This window comes from Ictalurus furcatus, chromosome 7 (assembly GCF_023375685.1).
Source record: "Ictalurus furcatus strain D&B chromosome 7, Billie_1.0, whole genome shotgun sequence".
In the NCBI taxonomy this organism is placed as follows: Eukaryota; Metazoa; Chordata; class Actinopteri; order Siluriformes; family Ictaluridae; genus Ictalurus; species Ictalurus furcatus.
The window spans coordinates 16,608,041-16,632,077 of NC_071261.1; the positions used below are offsets into that span (position 1 = coordinate 16,608,041).

The window sequence follows — 24,037 nt, forward strand, 5'->3', positions numbered from 1 at the left end:
TGGACATCTGAAAAATGAGTAGAGAAAGATTGTTGGGAGGCCAGGAAGCCAGAGTAGCTCCAAGGCAGAGTACATTAGCCTGGTTCCACCCGATTTACTTCATGCATTCAAGGCCAGACTCATACTGCACATGCAAAAATAAAATGTGCACCAAGAGGGTAGATCCACAAGTTTGGGTTTGGGCAATGGGCTAAATTGCACTTCATTTCCTTAAACAGTCAGCAACACAAATGTCTCGTTGATATAAATGCTCAGAGCAAGCTGTTATTGGCTGCTTTGTTCCCTTTGAGTCTTAAGAGTCTTCTGAAGAGGCTCTTTGTATTGTGTTGTATTTTCTGCATTTCCGTCTTATCCTGTGGTTTTTCACCCTTTGTGAAAGCAAGACCAGGTCCAGATGTCCTTGTTGTCTTTCCCTATACATGTGGCTTTGAACTGTCCAAATGCTTTGTGCGTTCCAGAGGTTACAGCTGAGGATTATAAACTAGAAGTTTCAATACTTACTGCCAGTTTGTGAGGGGTGCCAGAGATTTACTTTGAACCATAATTACTTTGACTTAGAAGGTCCTTCGTAAGTGTGTACTCTATATTCAGGACATGTACATATAATGGCAAACACTGAATTAAAGCTGCTGAAAATATATTTAAAGGTGAAAATGTTTAATATTCATAAACATCTGTATGTATCTAAATTTGTAGGTCATCTATAATTTAGTCTCCGACTGCAGTGTCATTGGCTGAAACCTTGTTATTCTAGCACCGGGTCCCTGCAGGAAGTGATGGTGTCTGCTATCTGCCTCTGTCCCTGACAGTGGTCACAACTGTCCCTGTTGACACTAAACTAGTATCTGTAAAGCAACCATCTGTTTCACAGAAGCGATGAGTGATGAATTGTTTTATAAATGGCTTTTGAAAGACAGACTGCTATTAGTATGGCAGCCAACTACACTACTCTGACATGACCTTGACACAGGTGGTGACTGTATGACTGAAGAATCTGCGCATACTATATGGGAGTATTAGTCATGACACACTGAGGGGGTTTTTTGGCTTTTGTTTTGTTTTGTTTTTTACAGATTTTTTCTTAAATTCAATATTACTGTTGTATATTAAAGTTAATTGCTTTTCCTAGTGTCAAGCATATCATAGTCACTCCCTACAAGAATCATTATCATGTCAGAAAAAAAACTCTTATAGAGTTATATCACTTACTGAAGGATTTTGCTCTAATCAAGAAGTGCTGAATAATCATAATAAATTACACAAACTAATTGACTGAATAATCATCCTTCAAGATTCTAAAAAATTATTTTAAACCAGAGAAGCAGACTCTTAAAGATAAGACAAAATATAGCACATGAAATCATCTGGTGAATTCCACTTAGCTGAGACTACACTTTTATTGACACAAGGAGAAGGTAACAAAGAAAAGAGGCTCTAATTGAGCCTGTCAGTCTTTGCCAGTCACACTCAGCAGACGGCACAGATGCCAGGGATCTGAGAATGTACTTTATACTGAGCCACTGTGATATCACACAGACAGAGAGATTTCAAAGAAAGATATCTTCCAGGTGCAGAGGATAGTCTGTGAAAAGTCTGTGGTTAAAGTCGTCCATTACGCATTACTTAAGATCCATCCTGAATTAACTCACTTAATTTCCATTCAAAATTTATTGTGCTCTTCCACTAGAGTTTATCCTTATACCAACACACATAAGATGTTGGCATTGGTGTAAGATATCAAGTAAATCGATACAAAGAATGTTCTGGATATACCAAACTGTCTTAATTTAGAGAGATATGCTCAGCAATGAATCTAGTATTAATCTTTGTGCATTAACACACACAGAAGTCAGGATGCAAAACAGCATTTGATCACTTTTCCCTCAAGCCTGTCATCTGGTTCCTGTTTCAGTGGCACAATGTGAACACTAACAGCTGGCCAGGCATTAAGGCCTCTTAGCTCCAATAATTCCTTCAGAGCAGGCACTCTCATGTGTGAGCAGACGCTCAGCAATCCCAAAGGATTCAATTTCCCACCTCCAGCCCCCTACAGGTTCCATTCACAAAACCCCCAAGCAGAACACACAGGCCTCACTGGACCAAACAGAGGAGCTGAGCCACATGTGCGCACACCTCAGGTTACTATCCCAGTGGAATTACACAGCTCAAGGATTATGAGCATTCAGGAAAGACAGACTGCTAACTCAAGCCAGTGAAAGAGGTCTGAGAATAAACATATCATGGCAAGAGCTTTGCCTTAGTGTTGGATTTGAATTCAAGCTCTCCATGGGTTATGAAAAAATGTGCTGGTACTTTGTAATTTTCATAGAACTTCATATAATGTTATATGATATTTCAATAAAAATACTGTGAACAACTGTTTTGTGCTCTTGTGCATGAATTTATGCCAGCTATAACTGGCTGACAGAAGTTTTATAGATGCCACATGTCTCTCAGATTCCAAGAAATATTTTGTCTCAAAGAAATTGGATTTATCCACAGCATCAGACAATACCCAGCATGCATCGGGGAGCACCATGTTATTTCACATATTGAATTGGATTTGGTACTTGGTATGTCAGAAATTATTATGCTTTTGAGACAATTTATTGAAAGAGTCTAATATTTTTCTGTCTTGGATTTGTAGGCATGGGCAATCTGGCAGAAATACAATACCGCGATCTGAACAGACATTTTCTTAATAGGTGATTGTGATATTTAGATTTGGTTAGGCTTGTTAACATATTAGAACAACAAATTGATTTTCATAGTGCTTGTGTCATAGGAAACAGAATAAAGAAAAAATACTTTGTAATAAACAAACAAACAAACAAATAAATAAATAAGGAATATGGTAATTGCACAACATTCATGACACTTTAGCATTTTAATTATATACACATTTTGTTTGACTGCATGTTTCATTGGGCTCTTACAATAACCACAATATTTTGAAACCATCAGTTATGATGTTTTTTTTTTGTTTATTTACGTCAGCATGTTTAAGTGAAACTGATTCTGAACTCTGACATCTGAAACTGAAGCAACTAAATGCACAGTGCATCAGGAGAAAGTGTGTTCAGCAGTGAGATCCTAAAGTAACGAGAGAAAGAAACTTCCAAATGAGTATGAATGGCCTCGTTTTCGGACAATTCACTGCAGTTTTGCCACCTTACTTGCCCGAACAGACAATCAAAAGAATGCGCTATTATAATACCAATACAATACTTGCCTAATGGACTTTACAAACATAAAAAGACAAAATACAACAGCAAACTGACCAATGTTACAATATATGATAATGAACTCAGACCAAAGGTATTTGTTTGAATATGACTAGGAAAAAATAATGTGTGATACTTTAAGTTCTAATCTTTTGCTTTGGTGTATACAGTATGGTGAAAACTGCTCAAACATCCAGAGGATTGCTTCTGAATAAGAACTAATAGTGCAGGAGGCAAAATCTGCCGTAATTCAAGTTGGACAAAAAGATAACCTGGTGTCTCTACTGTTGCAGCATCAACCCTACAACAGAGTGTTCCCCTATCACTCCCCTGGACTGAGTGCCATAATCAATGTACTGAAAATAATCTTTCCACCATAGAAGAACTACAAGTTGCTTTGATTGACAGTGGGCCCATTATTTTAATAGCCATATGAGAACCTGAAAGATGATGTCTAGAAAGATAATGTAGTGTAATGATATAATTGTATTATAATACATTTCCTGGGTCACTGCTGCCTCACATTACCAAGATCCTTGGTTCCTGAGCTGTGTGGAGTTTCACAAGTTCTCCCTGTGTCCTCATGGGTTTCCTTGAGGTTCTCATGTTTCCTCTAACCTACCAAAAACATGCTGTTAGGCAAATTGCCCCTAGGTATGAATGTATGTGCATGCTGTGCTGCAATAGACTGGTGTTTCATCCAAACATGCATCATGCCCAGCATTCCTGAGATCCACCACAACCCTGACCAAGATAAAGTGGTTACTGAGGATGAATGAATGAATGAATAGATTTTGTGTATTTATTACATGATGTTTACGTTCAACACTCCCTTAGATGGGATGAATCTGGAAAGACCATAGTTCTAAAATATATATGTAGTATATTTTCCATTTTAGCACTTGAATTCATTAGCTCATTATCAAACCCTTCATAATCTGAATATGACGGGTTACAAGAAAAGAAAAAAAAACACTCGCTTTTGCAGTGCTGTGAATCTCCAGGACTGAAGTTAGACATTCCTGTTCATTTTATCTAATTTCCCACTCATTTTAAAGTTAATTTCACATCAAAGAATAACCCTACTGGACATAAGCTCTGGCATTACCGCTAATTACTCCAGACTTTTTTGGCATTATAAGCTCTTTTTTTTACCCCACCTACTAAAGGAACAAAATGCATACATACCGCCTGCTACACTAATTGTACTTTTGCTCTGTTCCTTTCATAGTCCCTTCCAAGTCACATTAAGGCAATGATCCACACAGACAACACTACGTTCCTGACACAGACCAGACATCCATGCGTGTCCGACTGTCGTGAGAGGGCAGTTTTTGAGGGGCAAGCATGAACTACTCCACATTCCCACATGAAAGTGACTTTCTCTGGCAGAGGCACACTCGTGAAATCAAATAAAAGCAGGAAACCGTAAGTGTTTTTCCATATTGCCCTAGAGACTGCGCTCAAGCCACAATGTGTATGGGCACCCAGATATTCTTTAATTCCGGGGGTGAAACACAGCTGCCATATGCACAAGTGTGGCATGATACAAACATGACAGGCTGTGATTTCACATACTAGTGCTAATGCTGATAATCTCCAGAAGGCTCTGGAGGAAAGTGCCTCCAACTTGCATCCACACACCTGCTGAGTACAGTGGATATTCCTAAATGTGTCCTCATTTTCTTCTGCAACAAATTTAATAACAACATCTGTCAACTACTGTGTCAAATCTGGCATGATACAATGGCATTCAAACTGCATTAAGTGCCACTAACGAAATATAGGATGTGGTATATGCTTGTGAAATCGGTAGATATTAACCCAAAAATGAATGTCTCATCCAAAGAATGATTAGTGGGCTAACCAACTTGACCAGACTAGTGTGGAGTTTCAAATCAGAGCCTGGAATCTCGAGAAAAAAAAGAAAAAAATAAGAAAAAAGATTGATTATTTAGATTGTTGAGTCTAGTGTGGCTTTCTTATCACTAAAGTCTTAGGTTTTGTGTGTTTTGAGGTACATAATTAGCTTTGACACAGTTCATGTTTCAACTTTGCAGTTTGTCTTGCTGTTTCAGTGAATTTTTCTTGCTGTAACTCCCTCTTTGGTATACACTGGAAAGATTCCAGGAGCCAGTATGCTGCATGTATAACCCCTCATGTTTATCCCTCATCCAGTCCAATTCCCTTTATTCTCTGAATTTAATACACACCAGTCATTGGATCAGCCCTTTTTGAGGAGCCAGGGTAAATACTGTAGATAAGACTGCAGTCAGGCCATCATCATAACAAATTCGAATGGCCGTGATAATGCTGCAAGAGAGCGTCAGACGCTTTTTCAAAATGTGGAGGGATTCTGGTAGGATTTTGTTTGAGCAATTACACAGCAGGATATTATTTATCATCTGAGAACTTTTGAATTATTATCTGTCATTTCTTTTATGCCTTTCAATTGTGTCACTTCACTGGTTTCTTATATCATCAAAGCCCTCCACACCGTAGGCACACAGTGGATTGGAAATGAGCTAAGATGATCTATTTAGTGTGGGCCTTCTCTGAGGTATGAGTCATTTACTGCTGGAGGCAATGCAACAAGCCCTAAAGTCCTTTCATATGTCCTCAGCTGTTGCAGCAATGGTCTTTATTGCATTCATTTCACTTCAACTTTCGCCATTTCAAGCCACAAAACAATGAATAAATAAATAAATAAATATAATCAGGCTTATGGGGCAGTTTACTGACCTCATCTCCTCATGAGGACCCATATCACCACTGCACAGCCATGCAGCACCAATCCATTGTGGAAGTGTTTTCACTAATTGTTTGTGCTAGAGTATGCCCTCCAGGAGATAATATTTTATTACTACCCCTCGTATTGAGGACAAGTAAATCACCTTCCAATTAAATTCATGAGTCTGAAACAGTAAAGAAGTACTATGCTGTTTTGGTTCAAATCTACTTCATAGTGAAATAGTCCACTTCTTATACACACATACAGTATCCGTTCATTTTGTGCTCATTTTTTTTCTTCTTTTAATTAAAATGATTTCTTATTGATTTTTATTTTTTGCATGTTCTATTTTAGACTAATGACAACCCTGATATTTGACATAAGTGGGAAAGAAAAAAGTTGGCAGCCACAACCCAGACAGCAGCACAATGGAACGAGTCAAGTGAACAATTAAGCTGCGCCAGACTTGAGTGGTTTGTGCGCACATGGGAAATTCTTTAGCATGCAGCAAATAAACAGGGTTGATTTGGGAAAGGGGCAGAGTGTGCCTCTTATTTTGAGATCAAGGAGAGGACAGCAGGGTTTTACCCATGTCATATACTGTTGTAATGACTGGGCTACTGGATTTACAGACTACAAAATCCATTACTGCTCTTTTTTTATTACTGGCAAACTTACCTCATGGGACACCCCTGAATTCCAAGCCAGCAACCTCAGGAATTGGTCAGCAGTGTGCTCCATATCGTGTGCTTTTTTTTTTTTTTTTTTTTACTTTGGTTGACAGATGGAATTACTTTAAATGAAAAACTTTAAATTATGTGTTCTAATCAGCTCTGGCGAAGGATTGATTGTGGTGTAATATTTCTCTCCACATGCTCTGTATTTTCTTTGTAGAAGTAGAGAAGACCTGGTAAAATAACACTCCAAAGTTCTCCAATGGTAATAAGTATGCAGTGTTGCAAATTGGCCACTTTGACAGAGGCTCTGGTGGGACATTAGCGGTAACAGTGAGAATGAGCAAAGTACTTTCTCAGCTTCCTTTTTGTTTACTTTGGCTATAATGTGCTGGTCCAGGAGAAGTCCAGAATGGAACAATTTACCTGCAGTATAATGTTTTGTGAGCAGGACATCTACATTCAAATTTATTCCTCTTTCCTTTTTCTTCATTTTTGGTCTTCTCTGCATCCCCATATATAACTCTGTTATACAGACTTTCCCAGAATTTTCCAGCCTCTTGAGCGAGGGAGTAACATGGGTTTTATAACATCATAATAATTACTCCAAGAATCACCTGTTTGTAGTAGCTCCATGTCCAGACTGTGTTTGCTGTCTGGCTAACTGCAGCCTAGTGACTAGGCATCAGAGGAAGATTATCAGCAATAGGAACTTGCTAGGATGCAAGCACCTTGTGAAGCTGAATGTAATATATTCAGCAAAAAAAGAAACGTCCTCTCACATTTGCTTGCTTTTATTTCAAGCAAATTTCTTAACATGTGTAAATATTTTTATTAACATAACAACTGAGACATAAACTGAACAATTTTCACAGACATTTGACGAACAGAAATGGAATAATGAGTCCCTGAAAAAAGGGGGAGGGGGTCGATATCAAAAGTAACAGTCAGTATCTGGTGTGTCCTCCAGCTGCTTTAAGTACTACAGTGCATCTCATCCTCATGGACTGCACCAGATTTGTCAGTTCTTGCTGTGAGATGTTATTCCACTCTTCCACCAAGACATTTGCAAGTTTTCGATCACGTCTGGGGGGACACATGGTTACATGTAATTTTCCACTGCAAGGACGATCAGCTGTCCTTCCTGTCTCCCTGTAGCACTGTCTTAGGTGTATTACATTACAGATATTGCAGTTTATTGCTCTGGCCACATCTGCAGTCCTCATGCCACCCTGCAGCAAGCCTATGGCGTGTTCACTCAGGTGAGCAGGAACCCTAGGCATCTTTCTTCTGGTGTTTTTCAGAGTCAATAGAAAAGTCTCTTTAGTGTCCTAACTTATTGTAACCGTGACCTTAATTGCCTGTAAACTGTTTGTGTCTTAAGGACTGTTCCACAGGTGCATGTGCAATAACTGTTTATGATTCATTGAACAAGCACGAAAAACATTGTTTAAACCCTTTCCAATAAAGATCTGTAAAGCTTATTTGGATTTTACAAAATTATCTTTATAATACACGCTCTTGAAAAAGGGACATTACTTGTTTTGCTGAGTTTATATAAAAGTATATGAAATTGTTAGAATATTTTGTCTATGGAAAAAGGCTGATTTGAGTCAAAGTCAGTTAAAAGTTCTAATGGTTATAAGTTGCTTCTTAAATCTTAAATCAAACTGAGAACCCTGGAGCTGTAAGGTGGCAATACAGACTGCTGTGCCACCATGTCACCTTGGATAATATGCCCTTTAAAATCTCTACTATCATTAATTACACAAAATGTTACCACTTACCATTTTTATGAACTGAGGAGTCATATTAATGTGCATGAAAGACCAGGTATTCTCTGATCACACTTTTAATGGCCCAGAAAATATGATTTCACTGAAACTAAAACTGATGTAATATTTTATTCTGGTATGGTAAGTAATAATGTTAACTGTACCCTTAATGTATGATTCACTTAAAAGTTAGCTCATATGATCTCTAAACTGACAGACCTAGCTAAAGTGAAGGCCAAATCACTCAAATTTGTCACTGCCATCCAATCACCACTTAAACAGAGACAATAAATCAAGACTTACTCTAAAGTTGCACACCATCTTCAGTTTGACATTGTCTGGGATAATGAGGCTTTTTAAACTTAAAATAAGGAATCTTCTAACTTAAACTAAGCAATAAACCGCAAATATGAAAAGACAACTAAGAAAGCACAGTTACAAGTTTAGACAGAATTTAGGCATGTTCGTGTTCAGCTATAGTGTTCAGTATAATATTCCCTCAAATATTTTCCACTGAAATAAGCAAAATATTCGGGTGATGTCATGGGTAATCTCATTAGCAGATAATATATAAAGACACAAGATACCTCCAAAATCCAAAGTCAATTTTAGGTCAGCACAGCATGCTTTATTCTAAAGTCTGATCAATTTGCCATGGTGGATATACTTATCTAAGGAGACTTTCTGAGCAACCCTTTCTAACTCTTTCTAATTGTCCATGAGATAAGGAATGCTTTGAAAAGCAGTGTTACTAGATGCCAAGACAGATTCCATTTGAAAGCTCCAATGATTAAACCATTCTTTGGTCCAACTAAAAGGGCATCTTAAAGGACATACTATTAAATCTAATTGCTTTTAATTAAAGAACATGCAGAGCATCTAGAGATTTAGATTAGTAAATTAGAAAATTAGTAAATTAGAGTGTTAGCAGTCAGTGCCATCTTAGCTACATGGTCCATGAGAAATTAGACTTTCAAACCTTCCATTCAATGTTCCATTTCAACCCCACCTAGGATGGATCACATAAAGCTGAAATTAAAGGAGCTATTTTCGTCTTATCACATTAGAAAGAGGACACGGTCCCAAGACCTTTAAAACTGCACACAGTCTTCATCTTGACATTGTCTAGTTGTGATGAGGCTTTCTGAACTTGGAAGAATTTTTGAATTAATTATGTAATCACATAGAGTAATAAACTCTAAACTCTCAAGGTCCACTTTCTGATTATTAGTTCCTCTCCTTCTTCTCCTTCTATCAACTATTAGTGTTTTCTGACATCTCAATTTATCCAATTTTATCTCAGTTATGTCTCCTTATGTAAGATGTTTGTATGTGAGGATTTCTTTTATGTATTTATTTGTTAATTCCTTCATATACAGTGGGGGAAATAAATATTTAACGTATCAACATTTTTTTCAGTAAATATATGTCCAATGAGGCTATTCACATGAAGTTTTCACCAGACATCAGTATTAACTCAAGAAATCTGGAAATATAAAGAATTCACAACAACAAAGTCCGTAAATAAAGTTATGTGTAATAAAGTGGAATGACACAGGGGAAAAAAGTATTGAACACGCTAAGAGAAAGTAGTTCTCCAAGGCATGGTAAGGCAAGGAACCAGCTGAAATCTGTAAGTAATTATACCCCCTATCTGTGCAAATTAATATCAGCTGGGTTTATAGATGGTCTATAAAAAGGCTTTTCGTTACCAAGGTGTCACACGAGAAAAATCTCATGATGGGTAAAAGCAAAGAGCTCTCCCAAGACCTTCGTCACCTTATTGTTGCAAAACACATTGATGACACCATTGGGGTCATTATCCACAAGTGGAAGCAACATCACTCAGTCATCAACCGGCCACACACAGGAGCTCCTCGCAAGATTTCTGACCAGAGAGCCAGCAGAATAGTCAGAAGAGTAGCCCAAGAGCCAAGTACCACTCGGAAAGAGCTCCAGAAACACTTGGAGGCAGCAAGTGCCATTGACACAGAGAAAACAATAGGCAATGCACTCCACTGCTTATGCTCACCCCACAAGACTCCATTACTGAAGAAAAGGCATGTTGAAGCTCATTTAAAGTTTCCTACAACTCATTTGGACAAGCCTATGAAATTTTGGGAGAGTGTAGTCTGGTCAGACAAGAGCAAAATTGAACTTTTTGGCTGTCATACTACAAACCCTTTTTTGAGAGGAAATAGCACTGCACATAACCCTAAAAACACTGTACCAACAGTGAAGTTTGGAAGTAGAAGCATCATGGTGTGGGGCTGTTTTTCATCACATATTATTGGCAGACTTCATATAATTGAAGGAACGATGAATGGAGCCCTTTACTGGGAGTTTCTTGAGAAGAATCTGCTGCCATCCACCAGGATGATGAAGATGAGACGTGGGTGGATCTTCCAGCAGGACAACAATCCAAAGCATACAGCAAAGAAAACTCTCAACTGGTTTCAGAAGAAAAAAATCAAGGCACCAGTCCAGTCAATCACCTGACTTCAATCCAATTGAACAAGATTTATTGTTTATATTTTTTAGAAGAATGGGCCAAAATCACACATGAATAATGCGACTGATTAATTTCTTCATACAGGAAGCATCTTGAAGCTGTCATTACCAACAAAGCCTTCTCCACTAAGTATTAAATAAAAAATTCTTTATATTTCCAGATTTCTTGAGTTAATACTGATGTCTGGTGAAAATTTCATGTGAATAACCGCATTGGAAATATACTTACTGAAAAATGTTGACTCGTCCAATACTTATTTTCCCTTCTATAGGACTCTATAAAGTGGACTTGTGTTTAAAAAGGCTCTATATGAATGAAATAAACTTATTACAGAAGATACCAACAGTTACCTAGTTACCTACAGTATAACTAGTTATTTCGACTGAAGACAAATCTACAAGCACTGCTTTACTGCTTTTCTGTAAACTGATTTTGTCCTTCTGTATTTATAGTCCTAGTTTACATAAAACCATCAAACTGATTTAGGAGATAAATTCAGGACATTAGGAAATACATTCATGACTAGAAACCCTAGTCCATCAATCCTACCTTTTATGAATGAAGCTTGAGGCTATTAAAGGAAGCTCTTTCCTTAGCAGACTATGAAACTGATCCCTGTTTTGAAGGCACAGGAATATGTCACACTACAGTTCCCACAGATGACTGGTCAGTAGAATCAAATGAAAATGAAACACACAAAAGGTGTGTGTTCTGTGTGAGTGTGTATCTTTCACATATGTTTATGTTTGGTGCATATTTTAGCAACAGACACATAATCACAGAGTATGTTAAAGTGTATTTAGCAGGATTTTCAGAAGTCCAACATCCTACACATCTGCAACGTGTCACAATAATAGTAGTAACCACAGAAACCCCACAAAGAAGCACAGAGAGAGAAAATGGCATGAAGGCAGTGTTTTTGTATCCACACCATGCCATTCATGAAAACCACCTGAAAAGAATTCGGGTAACTTGACATTTTGCTGGCTGCCATGTTTAATGTACAAAAAGGAGGAATATGTACATGTTAATGTGGAAACATATCACTATAAAAGTATCACCTTCTAACTGATGCATTTAGTAAAAGTGTAACCAGTCACTCCTTTCTGGTTTTAAAATAAAGATGTGATTAGAGTATATGCTAACCAAATGTCCAAAATGCCTTGAAGTTTACCTTGCAGAGCTGCTTATATGTCCTATACTCAGGATATTATTCTTTTAAAACCACAAAGACACTCACTTGTTTGAATTATTCATTCTTTGCGTTGGATTAAAAGTGGTGCAGCTTTGGTCATATGACATTTCATGTCAAATTCTTGACTGTATTCTTAGATCCAGTGATTTGAGTGTGATATTTAAAACAGCTGAGGGAGAATCCTAAGTTGTGCCTGGACTTCAATTTAGCACGTATCATCCGTTTAAAATGTCTCATGTGAGCACAGACTCTGGCCACAACTGCTCAAAACACAAACCAAACTGAACTGAACCAAAACCAACACGGCTGTCTTCCTTGATGGATGTCATCACAGCAGGAAACGTGTTTTGATACCTGAACCCAACTCACAAAAATGCATCTGAGAGAGTTACGTCAGGGCTGACTTAGAGTTCAATGTCTCATATCTAGAAAGAAAGGTGGGGGTGGTAGCAGGTGAACCATACCATGTACTATGTCGACCTTTGAAACTTAATGGAATAATGAATTTTCTAATGTGTTCAAAGCCAAAGTAGAAAGTATCCATCGATTCATAAAAAGTAACAGCAATGAATAAATTTGTCTTAACACAGATACAGTAATATCAATATCTAATCATTAATGAGAGCAGTTATCATCATATTTTAAAATACTTGTATTTCACTGATAAGCATATTTCATTTGGGGAAAACCTCTTGTGTCAGTGTGTCAACTGTTTACAGAGAAAAACGTAAAAGGAGACAAATAAATTGACAGGGATTTACAACCGCACCTTCACACTGATTTATATTATGTTGCTTAAAAATCAATATAAAGAAGCTTGACCTAAAGCCATACAAATACTGTTCCAGCAGTTAGTGACAAAGAGATGCTGCATCAATCTATACCTTGTGCTTCAGGTTACACAGATATTAGATGTGAGACTTTCTGTGTCCTTTGGCCTTGAGCTCCCCCCTAGTACTCCAATATGGCTGACGCAAGTAATGATCATGCCCAGTGGATATAAAATTACATATTTGCTGACTGGGGTGTCCTTAAGGCATTAGTAACTGTAATGTGCTGAACAGTAGAAGCAATCCCCATGGACAAGTGCACACACGCACACACACACACACACACACACACACACACACACACAAAATTCTGAGCAAGGAATTCTTAAATATACTGGACATTACAATTTCAGACCTTTATATACTGTATAAATCTATCGTCACCAATCAGTGGCAAAGCCAGGAATTAATTTTGGAAGGGATGAGGATATATAGTAAATAAAGTCACTTTTTACAATTATACTGTAAAGAGCAAAACTGTTAGGACAGAAGTAGTAGTGCTGATGGCATGAATTTGTTATTTAGTCATTTAAGGCACAATCTACCATCAACCAGTTTTACCATATAAATAATGTTGCCATAAGATATCTGACAGTTCCACTGAAAATAAGTAAAATAACATGCTAGTAATATGAGGAAAATTACATTTTATCTCATAAAACCAGATTTTTTTTTGTTTGTTTTTCTCCTCCTGCAGTAGACCTCCAGAAATTGATCAACTGTCAGCTCGATGTTCCTGAGCTTAGAGTGTAGCAACTTTTAAATAGAAAAAGAAAAAATACATGATTCCGATTGGTTAATCCTGTTTCATACCATAGCAGCTGCACTGTAAAACATGATAGCCCCATAAAGTTATGTGAACTTATTTCTTATCTTTAATTACTATTCCAAAAGTTTTAGATATTGAACTCATGTTTATAAAAAATTTAACTTAAAGTAATCCATTGTTTTGACTTGGAAAACTTGTAAAACATAACTTTTTGAGTTGAAACATAGATTATCATCAAGTTGAGTTTATTCACGTTTTTAAGGCAGCAGGTGAACTTTCCTTTCTAAGTTTAACCACCTGAAATGTTTTAGTGTGATAGTCAATAAAATGTGATTAATAAAGGATGCATTCATTAGATGTCTTGGGTGGTTAAATGTGGAGGATTTGTTGACCTTTTATGATTAATTATATGGCAACTACTGAAACATAGTTATTGAGCATGTATATAACAAGCTGTGCTGTATGTAATTCAGCATTTGGAACTGTCATATAATATTCCTGCCTTTGTCAGGGGTTGGGCTTAAAAACCAAAATAACCCCTTAGATACACCTCTGTTATCTATTATGCTCCTCGAGGGCTATAATCCAGCAAAGTTGATTTAAGGTAATTCACTGGCTCAAAAACACCCATGTGTTGGAGGAGAAAAATAATCAAACTGTTCAGTATTCTGGCTGTGGACTAGAATACATGACCCTTGGTAGGTACGGAAGAACAAAAACTAAGAAGCTGGTCAGTGGGGTCCATATGAACTGTCCAACATTCTAGCTGGAGAGCAGGGTGATGTTATTCCCAAATGAGTCATTCTCTTAAGTTCAATTTGCTGGCTCTGAGCCAAAAAAAACCACGTAGATCATAGGGTCCTTTGAGTCCTTTAAGCTCTTTATTTGGGTTGTCTGAGCCCCAAATTAGAAGTGAGAAGAACATAATAGCTCAGTATACAGAGTTTCCCACAGATGTGCCCTGTGAGGTTAAGGGTCTTCCTTTTGTGAAGACCCAGAACACAGCACTCACCTTCTGGACATGGCCAAACTGAGAGAGAATGACCTCTTGTGGGAATGAGCAATGCAAGAAACATCTTTAGGAGTAAAAGCGGTGGGGCAAGGAAGAAATATAGTTTTGTGTCTGCTTGAAAACAGAGGGGTCTTTTTTTACGGATCACAGAGTGGCCATGGTTATGTGGTTGAAGAAGCAACTGAGTCATAGATGGGGGGCCACACAGACAGAGCTACAAAGCTAATGTGACACAACTTTATGTGTCATATTCTAACACAATCATGACTTCAGACATCTTTCCAGATGCTTGCATAACCTTGTCAGCCAAACTAGGGAGTGATGATGACATTTATGGGTTGCTCTCCACCTCCTTTCCATCTGTACACTTTAACATTCAAATGTGAAATGTAAAATTCAAATCTGACTAAACAATTTACAATGTCACAATTCAAACTGCAGTTTTTTATCTGCTGTAGTTGCCAATTCAGAGGCTTGGCTTTAACTATTAAAGCTGTCTATTAACAAAGCAGATGATATAAAAATCTTAAAAACATACAATATTTTGACTGCAAATTCAAACGGCAACCTTTCAGTGGCACAATGACATTTACAAACTGTAGAGCCATTCTTCCAGTGAATTGGGGTGCAACCACATGTGTTGTGGCTCTATGAACCGCCGCATGTGCCTGGAAGCATGGTCTGTGGTAAGAGGCGAGGGTGAGATCTCTCCCTCCTACCCTCAGATTCCTGTCTACTTTCCAGGGAATGCAGCCAAGAGTTAAACAACAGCGACAAACAGCCTCTTTGATTTGAAAGGGTTTATTTTCTCTACCTCTCTCTGTCATTCAGTTTATCTTTTTTAATACTTCAATCTTCAGGTTGATCTCTCATAATGAAGATTGTTTTGTCCTGCTGTACTTTCATTCCTTTTTCTTTTTCTCTTATTACTTGAGGAAAGAGGTCATGCTCTCTTACAGAGCCAAGAAAGGCAGCAATCTGGACTACATACAATATAATCATACAAACATGTCGCTCTTACAATGAGAATAAAATGTTAAATTGTCCATTTTGCACTATATTTAACTGTGAACATTGAATTTCAAGGTGATTACATTGTTTTAAGAGACAATACATTTGAATTAATATCATCCATAATGCTAAAATTTGGAGATGTCTCATTTCAATTTTAGCTTATATTCTCAGTTTTTCAGTTTTTCCTACAATTATGGAGATCTGTGAAGGCTTCTTTACTGTTTTATCTCACATACATCACACAAAAAATATTCCATCCATAATTTGAGATTTTCCTCTGTAATATATGAAACAAAATAAACACTTTGTTTTCTGTGTGGTTTTTTTTGTTGTTGTTGTTTGTTTGTTTGTTCAATTTCTTACAAGTTTTCTACAAAGGTTTTTGGTACAAAAGGTTTGCATTGTTTGCTCAAAATTAGTCACACAAAACTGCAATGTCACAGCCATAATACAGATTAATTGCATTTATGTCTGTAATATGTGTGGTAAATGGAGTGCTTACTTTTCACTGTTTGTTTACAAAACACACATACTGTCTCAATATTGCTAAGCTTGTTCAGGAGATGAGATCATTTGATCATTAGTTCAAATATCACCTCCATAACACCAGGACCATTTTCAATACATACAATGTATAACTGGTTTGCTACTCCAATGGACTTTATAGACCACCAATTCACAACGGTGTTCATTTCATCACAATTGTCTATTCTATAATTGACATCCATTCCACTCTCTCCATCTCTTTCTGTTTGTAGGCATGTGCATCCGCCTTCTTGTGCTTTACAGCTGCAGGCTGGCGTCTAACCAGTAGCAGCTGCCTCCTGTCTCTAGCTGAATGTCTGTATCTCTTTACCTGGCAGTGGGCAATTCCTCTACCTCCTCAGTGGGAGAAAACACAAACAGCAAGCTCAAGCCCACACGCTTCTTATTAATTACCTGCCTAATTGTTTGGAACAGGCTGAGGAATGCAACCGTTAGACTGACAAGGTCAGCCAGTTGAGCTCGAGAAAGGATTTTTTTTAAATAGAATAATATACAATTCATCTTGAAAATGATTAATCCTGTTCTTATATTTTAGTTTAGGTGTTTGAGTTTCACTAGTTTCATGTGTTGTCCTTGCTCTGGAAAAATAAACTATGGACGATGGCTATGTTTTGGCTACTTCCTGAACTCTCACTGTTTTGTGTATCGCCATTGCAGAGGAATATTTATAAGAGGAGGAAATGAGCTATAAGAAAAGATGGCGATAAATGTTGGATAACATTAAGACAATACTAAAAAATTTGAAATATGAGAAAACTTGTGTTGCCAGTAGACATTCCTGACTATCAAAACCAACACCCACTTTCAGGAAAAACCACATAAACAGTGGGAAATTCCACTATAGTATGTCCCCAGCACATCTGACCTGCCAAGGTTTTTTTGAAGCGTTACTGAAAGACATGCACACAGAAACTGAGAGAGACATGGCGAGAGAGCTGGTCAGAAACATAGAGAGAAAGAAAAAATGTACTGTTTCAGTTGAAGAACACTCCTCTTGGCTGATTTCAGTTTTTATTAAAGATCCCATTAAACAACAGGCAACTATTTGGAATAGTGATCACAGTGTGGAGAATGAGATAAATGTACAGAAAATCAAAAAGCAGCTTAAATCCTGAAACACTTAAGGTTGTTTGTTGAGACATTATTCTTTGAAGCTTACATAAATTGGTGACAAAGACAGACAGACAGACAGACACAATGCTGAAATAGTAATAGATTTTAAAGCAAATTGTGTGTTCTTCCAGTAAAAGATGCACAAAGCACTAAATGACCTTGATGCCCTTGATGGTGTGCATCTTTTATGACCCTCTCTCTCTCTCTCTCTCTCTGTCTCTCTCTCTCCCTCTAACACACGCATACACACACACACACACACACACACACACACACACACACACACACACACACACACATTCTATCTCTCAGACACACAATCATGTCTGTTTCTGACTTTCGGTCTGACTTTCTGTTTTTCCTCACTTGAGCAATTTCTGCTCAATCAGCTTTGCTTTAAAACAAAGTCAGTCTGATGATACATACTAGAAGAGCTAGGAATCAGCCACAGACTGTGTTTCACTCCAGTACTGTTCTATGTTAGCAAATCAACCACCACTGAAGGCGAGGAAAATAAAATTCATGGGCCGGATGTGTGTATGTGTGCACAATATAAAGAGCTACACTAGCAAGCCTTGTAAAACTTATCTCCCCACTAAATTCTATTGGCAGGATGTTGGGAAAGTTAGTATGATGCTGGCATGCTTCATTTGGTGTGAAATGATTTGTTTTTGCATTAAACAGACACCTGGCAGACAAAAAATTTACAAAATACTGTATGTGTGGAAATTTTCAACAGAGGCTGCCAAATCATAAATTAGACTTTCATCCATGCCTGTAGGTTAGGACCAGGTTCCCACCTAATAGATTAAAGGTATGTATAATAGACTATAGATTATAGATTAATACATATTTATCATATTTAACTAACTATGCTTAACTATGGTTTGCAAAATTGTGATCTTATATAAGCTGTTCTTACATTATTTCATTCTTACTCCATCAAATCATGATGTTAGTTAACTGGTGAGCCTACTGATTGAAACTCATTTGATTGATTTATTTATTTTTAAATACCAAGACTAAAATGTATAAGTCCCTCTTAAATTCTTATAATTTACTCAAAGGTTAGGGAAAGCTTGTCATCTCTCACCATTCACCTTCCTATCAAATGTATTCAAAATTCCTCAACTTTAAATTTTATTTCTAGGTATGTGTGTTTCCATCTGCTGGTAGAAATGAGCAGCCAGCACTGAGACATTCATTTCTTTTACAGAGGCTGTCTGTGGTCACTTCAGCTTTCCAGCAAGGATCCCACAGAATAGGCCATGCACTGTGGAAGTATACTATATGATCAAGTGCAATTTAAAAGCTCTGGTTGATTACACTTAGACAGCAAAAATCTGTAGATATTTCATTCAGGAAAATTTTGTTGGGGGGGGGGGCGACGACACTCACACGCCCCCAAACCTTTATCTATAGAAGAGTATTTATAGAAGTATAGTAAAGGCGGCTCTTCCGAGCATCCACCTCTCTGCATCTTTCAAAACACACTGGCCCTATAAAGTGTGTTAAGGGTTTTTAAAAAGCATGGTCGCACGTGTCCCTCACACACTCTCTTTGCAAAGATAACGCATTATCCAGAGCTGTTTTGTTTGTAGAGTATGTTCAGCAGAGGAAGCCCTGCCGAGCTAAACGTCAATCAGCGCCCCACGTGGCGCATTAACGCGCCTCATTTGCCAAAAACCTCGAGAATATTTAATAGCGTTGCTGAAACACTAGGAAGAGTTCTGATTTCCAACTCAGTTCCCTTAACTAGAAGTTTCTGAATCAGCAGTGCGCACTAGTGAGCCGTGCGCTTTGAATGAGTCGCATAGAAGCTGATAATAATAATAATAATAATAATAATAATAATAATAATAATAATAATAACATCATGTGCGCAATATGCCAAAGTGCGCAATATGCCTTGCGTATACCTGTCATATCGTGCATTGCTCAACTAAGCCACTGAATTATACAGAGCATATGATATTGTTATTGAACAGGTGAGCATTACCTGGTGGGCAGTTGCATTCAGGTGAGACTTGACGTGCAGTCCTTATGCGTGCAAAGTGTTCATAGGAGCGCTATGGAATGCACAGAAACCAAAACAAATGTTAACTAAACCTGATCTGCAAAACTGCTCAAAGCGGTAGATGCTATTTGAAAAGAGAAAATATCACATTAGAGCATACGCTTCCTAATCTGATTTGGATGACTTACCTGTGACAGGACCTCGTCCACTCTCTCCTCCACCATTGAGTTAAACTCGTCTATGGAAACCTCAGCAAACGGATGTAAAAGGCGCTCCCCGTTGCTGCTTTCGAAATCTAGCATTCTGTTCTTTATGTCACTGGTTTGAATCCCCAGGAGGATGCAAAAGGCGACAGAAGCGACGGAGAAAACAAACGGGATCGCACCGGTGATGGCTCGGAGGTAATGTCGCTTCCCGCTGAAGCCCGAGTCGCTCTCCATTTTCGCAGCGCACCTGAGCTGATTTGTGGCTTCTGAAGCCTTCATAACTCTCTTTCACCGTGCAATCGGCTACTATGTAAATAATCACCATGCACAGACAGGAGCAGAATGATTAAGAAGGATTGAAACTGTTATTGCGACGCGTCCCGTGCTGAACTGAACTGAGAGCGACGTCCGTGTCCGCGCGCAGCTCCGTCTAGCGCGCGCTCATTCAAACATAACCTGATAACCGGATAACCTGCGGCTGATTCGCGGAGGCTTCTGGGAGCTAGTTGATGTACTGGACCAAAATAAGAATCAATGAGATGGCGTGGCCAGACGTTTCGAATCCCCTACTTGGACAGGCGGCGTGGCCAAAGCTTTAAAGCGCACGAGTGTCTGAGCGCGCTGAGGAGAGCTCAATGCATTCCACACGCTCCGTTCACACCACACAACACTGCGCGCTTCCGAATGAACGCACCACTCAGCGATCATCATCAGCAGCATTATGACTGCTCTCTCCACCCATATGCATCACTGTCTGCATCTTATTTCTGCGAATATATTCAGACAGAGCAAACGCTTCTGTTGCGCTTTTGAATAGGTATATTATACAATGGTGTTGTGCAATGCACATGCATGCATTAGCTAAATGCAACCTTCTGACGTGAAAAAATAAAGAAACTGAAATGGATACTGAAATGTGGCACCATCAGAAGGAAGCTATGATGAGTAATGAGTGCTGCTGTAATCATTCGTTTTCTGCCTGCCAGGTGTCTGTTAAGTGCACAAATCAAACCTTTCACACCGCATCAGCAGCCTATAGCTACCTACACAAAACTAACTTAAGAATAAAATAAATAACACATTTTCATGATGAAACATTAGACACGAGCTTGCCTAATTGTATAAAACAGTAGCCTGTCAAAACCACTGCAATGTCGCTCCCTAAACGTTACTTAATCATTCATGCATAATAAACCGTGGAATATATTATGGAAATGAATAGCAAGTATTGCAACGTTAATCGGAATCACGTGGTGTGCGAAAAGTGTCGGTTCTCTGCTGTGAAGTTCAATGTGTTGCCGCAGTTTTTTCGCAGTAACCTTAGACAACGGGCTTCAAGGAGAAGCTCGTGGTTGGAACCCATGTGGAGATGCCTGACATGCATTCACTGCCTTCCTGCTGCCAGATATGTGGCCTGGACTGACCTCTATATTGGTCCCACACTCAGTTTGAGTTTCACCACAGAAACTCAACGATACAGCAAAAAATAAAGGATGGATGAAGATATTTTGGAGGTACACGATATGTATCACAGTGTTTACTTTTTTGAGGTTTGATATCAAGTTGATTGTCACCATATGGCAGCAAAACAGCAGTGACATATTTTAAAAGGCCTATGAACAACCAAGTTGCTCTTTCTTATTCAGTGTTGACTGTACAATGGTATAATGTCCCAAGCAGTTAGTAATCTGACTAGCTGACCACTGTGTTTTGTGTCTAAGCGCTCTACAGTCAGTGTACATCTTATTTTATTTTATTTATTTGCTGAATCATGGTATTGGTCAGATATTCTACAAGCATTGGGGATACTTGAAAAGTGTATCATGACATCATTTTTGTTGGTAACAATCCCATATCTTACCCAGCCATAGACTGAAGTAGGGTGTATAAACACCTGTGAAAGCCCTGCTGGAAAAAAAAAATAGAAACCATCACAGAAATTCTAATGGTTTCTACTACAAATACAACTACAAACCATCAGCTAACCATTAAAACCATTACCATTATTGGTCCTTAATTGTATCCTCTAGATAGAAGGCAAAAATTACCAGTAGAGTCCCATAGGGACCATTACAGTTTCTGTTAAAACCTATAAAATTCCCATTCTAACCATTAAAACCATTACAAATTCTATGAGGGTTTTAATTGTTTGTTTGATTTTTCAGCAGGGAGCAGAGTAATAAAAGATAGAATGAAACTGGGTTATATTAAAGAAAATTGTATTTGATTAAACAGTTATTGTAAATTAACAATGTTAACAAAACAAAAATAATAAAAACATATAGCAGTCTGCTAATCATTGTGGGGGTGTCAGCATTTGTAAAATAATATGGAATTGTGTTTTTCATTGTGTTGAACCCTATGTCCCAAGCTCTTTGTTATAAGTACTCATAAAAGAGGTATGAACAGGAAAACTTAATTAGTCTTTTATGTTGAATTCTTGAGTTGAGGGCCATTTCTTGATAGATGTCAAAGTACAGATATAAATTAAGTCTGCGTGATATATCATACATTCATTTCTCTTCAGTAACTGCTTTGTCTTGGTCAGGGTCATGGATTCAGAGCCAATACCATTAAGGTGGAAGAATTCACCCTGGATGGGATGCCTGTCCATGCACTCACACAAGTTTATGCACTAATTCACATGTATGGGCTAATCCACCTACTTGCATATTTTGTTGAACAGTGAGAGGAAACCAGGGAACCAGGAGGAATCCCACGCGAACACAGGAGAACATGCAAAACTCTGCACAGACACTAACTAGAGCTCAGGACTAAACCCAGGACCCTGGAGCTGTGAGACATCAATGCTACCCACTGTGCCATCTGCATAATATATTATTAGTTAATTGTTATAAAACATTGCTGACATAACATTAGTACTACTGTTATAATATTAGTTAAGTGTTAATTGTTATACACACTACTGATATTGCAAAATGTACACGACCCCTCTACCTAATCAGTACTTTGTGCTGTGAGCATTTATATGCACAATGTCAGGGTCTCACTAATGTGTTTTTTATTATACTGTAAGTCATACTACAGTTGCTTTTACCAAAATTATAATAGCTGTATATTTATTCATCCATATAGTGCAGCTTTAGTGTAAAAAGCATAACTTGGGCCTAAGTGATTTTTGTTTCTTTCCATTGCACTAAAACAGCAACAGAGCTCTCTAGTGTCCACAATGTGCCAAGTCAAGTGTGGCATTTTACAAAGAGGGTGTGTTCAATGCAACAGCATCTCTATGTTACTTTTTTTTTACCTTTCTGGTATGTCTCAACAAAATTAAACTGGCACAGATTTGAAAAGCCATCAATATGACAGGGACCATAATGATCATGGCAATCCAATTATACTACTGTGATGTTCACTATACAGCCAAAAATATGTGGACACCTGACCAATCACACCCATATGTGCTTGTTGGACATCCCATTATACAGTAGATTTAGACCCCTTTTGCTGTTATAACCTCCACTCTTCTCTGAAGTCTTTCCACTAGATTTTAGTGGCTGAGGCCTGGCATGTAGTCAGCATCCTAAAGTCATCCTAAAGTTGTTTGTGGGGTTGAGGTCTGTGCAGGCCACTCGAGGTCTGTGCAGGCCACTCAAGTTCTTCCATACCAACCTTGGCAAACCATGTCTATATGGACCTCTCTTTGTGCACATGAGTATTGTCATGCTGGATCAGGATTTGGACCCTTAATTCCAGTAAAAATGCTTCAGCATACAAAGACATTCTAGACAATTATGTGCTTCCAAAATTGTGGCAACAATTTGGAGTAGGCACATATACATGGTTGCCATGTTCAGGTGTCCACATACTTTTGGCCATATGGTGTGTCTTGTGCTTTAGAAAAAAAATGTCTTCCACAAGTTCATTTAGTCATTAATAAAATTATTTAACAGCATAATGATTGTAAATAATAATAATAATAATAATAATAATAATAATAATAATAATAATAATCAAAGCAAATTACATGAATATGTTAATTATAATACATCATAGATTATTAATATAATATTATTATTATAATCTAGTTTCCTCCCACTTTCCAAAAACATGCCATTAGGTGAACTGGTTACTCTAAATTGTGTGTGTGTGTGTGTGTGTGTGTGTGTGTGCGCGTGTGTGTGTTGACACATCAACTGTTCCCTGTATAAGCTCTGGAGCCACCACCACCTTTACCAAGATAAATGTTATCTTATGATTAATGTTAATGAATGTTGCGAATGTTATCACATTTTTTATTCCACGTTACAAACTGTTGAACCGGCAACTGCCAATTTTCTCCACTAGATGGAATCATACGCCTAGTTTAAGAATTTGAGTCTATATCTTTCTTTCTTTCATTCTTTCTTTGTTTTTTTAAAGAAATGATTGCCTATTCATGGGATTTTTCCCCAGCTG

General features: G+C 37.9%; 1 protein-coding gene across 1 annotated transcript in view; it reads right to left on the minus strand.

Annotated features, from left to right (window-relative positions):
- The window catches only part of LOC128609978 (collagen alpha-1(XXV) chain), a 169,931-nt gene extending 149,598 nt beyond the window's left edge, over positions 1-20,333 (minus strand). The window contains exons 1-2 of the mRNA XM_053628952.1: positions 19,601-20,333; positions 19,395-19,464 (exon numbers count right to left, since the gene is read on the minus strand). Of these exons, the coding sequence (XP_053484927.1) occupies positions 19,395-19,464; positions 19,601-19,897 (367 nt within the window). The 5' untranslated portion in view covers positions 19,898-20,333. The remainder of the gene's footprint in view (positions 1-19,394; positions 19,465-19,600) is intronic.
- Positions 20,334-24,037: the final 3,704 nt, after the last annotated feature.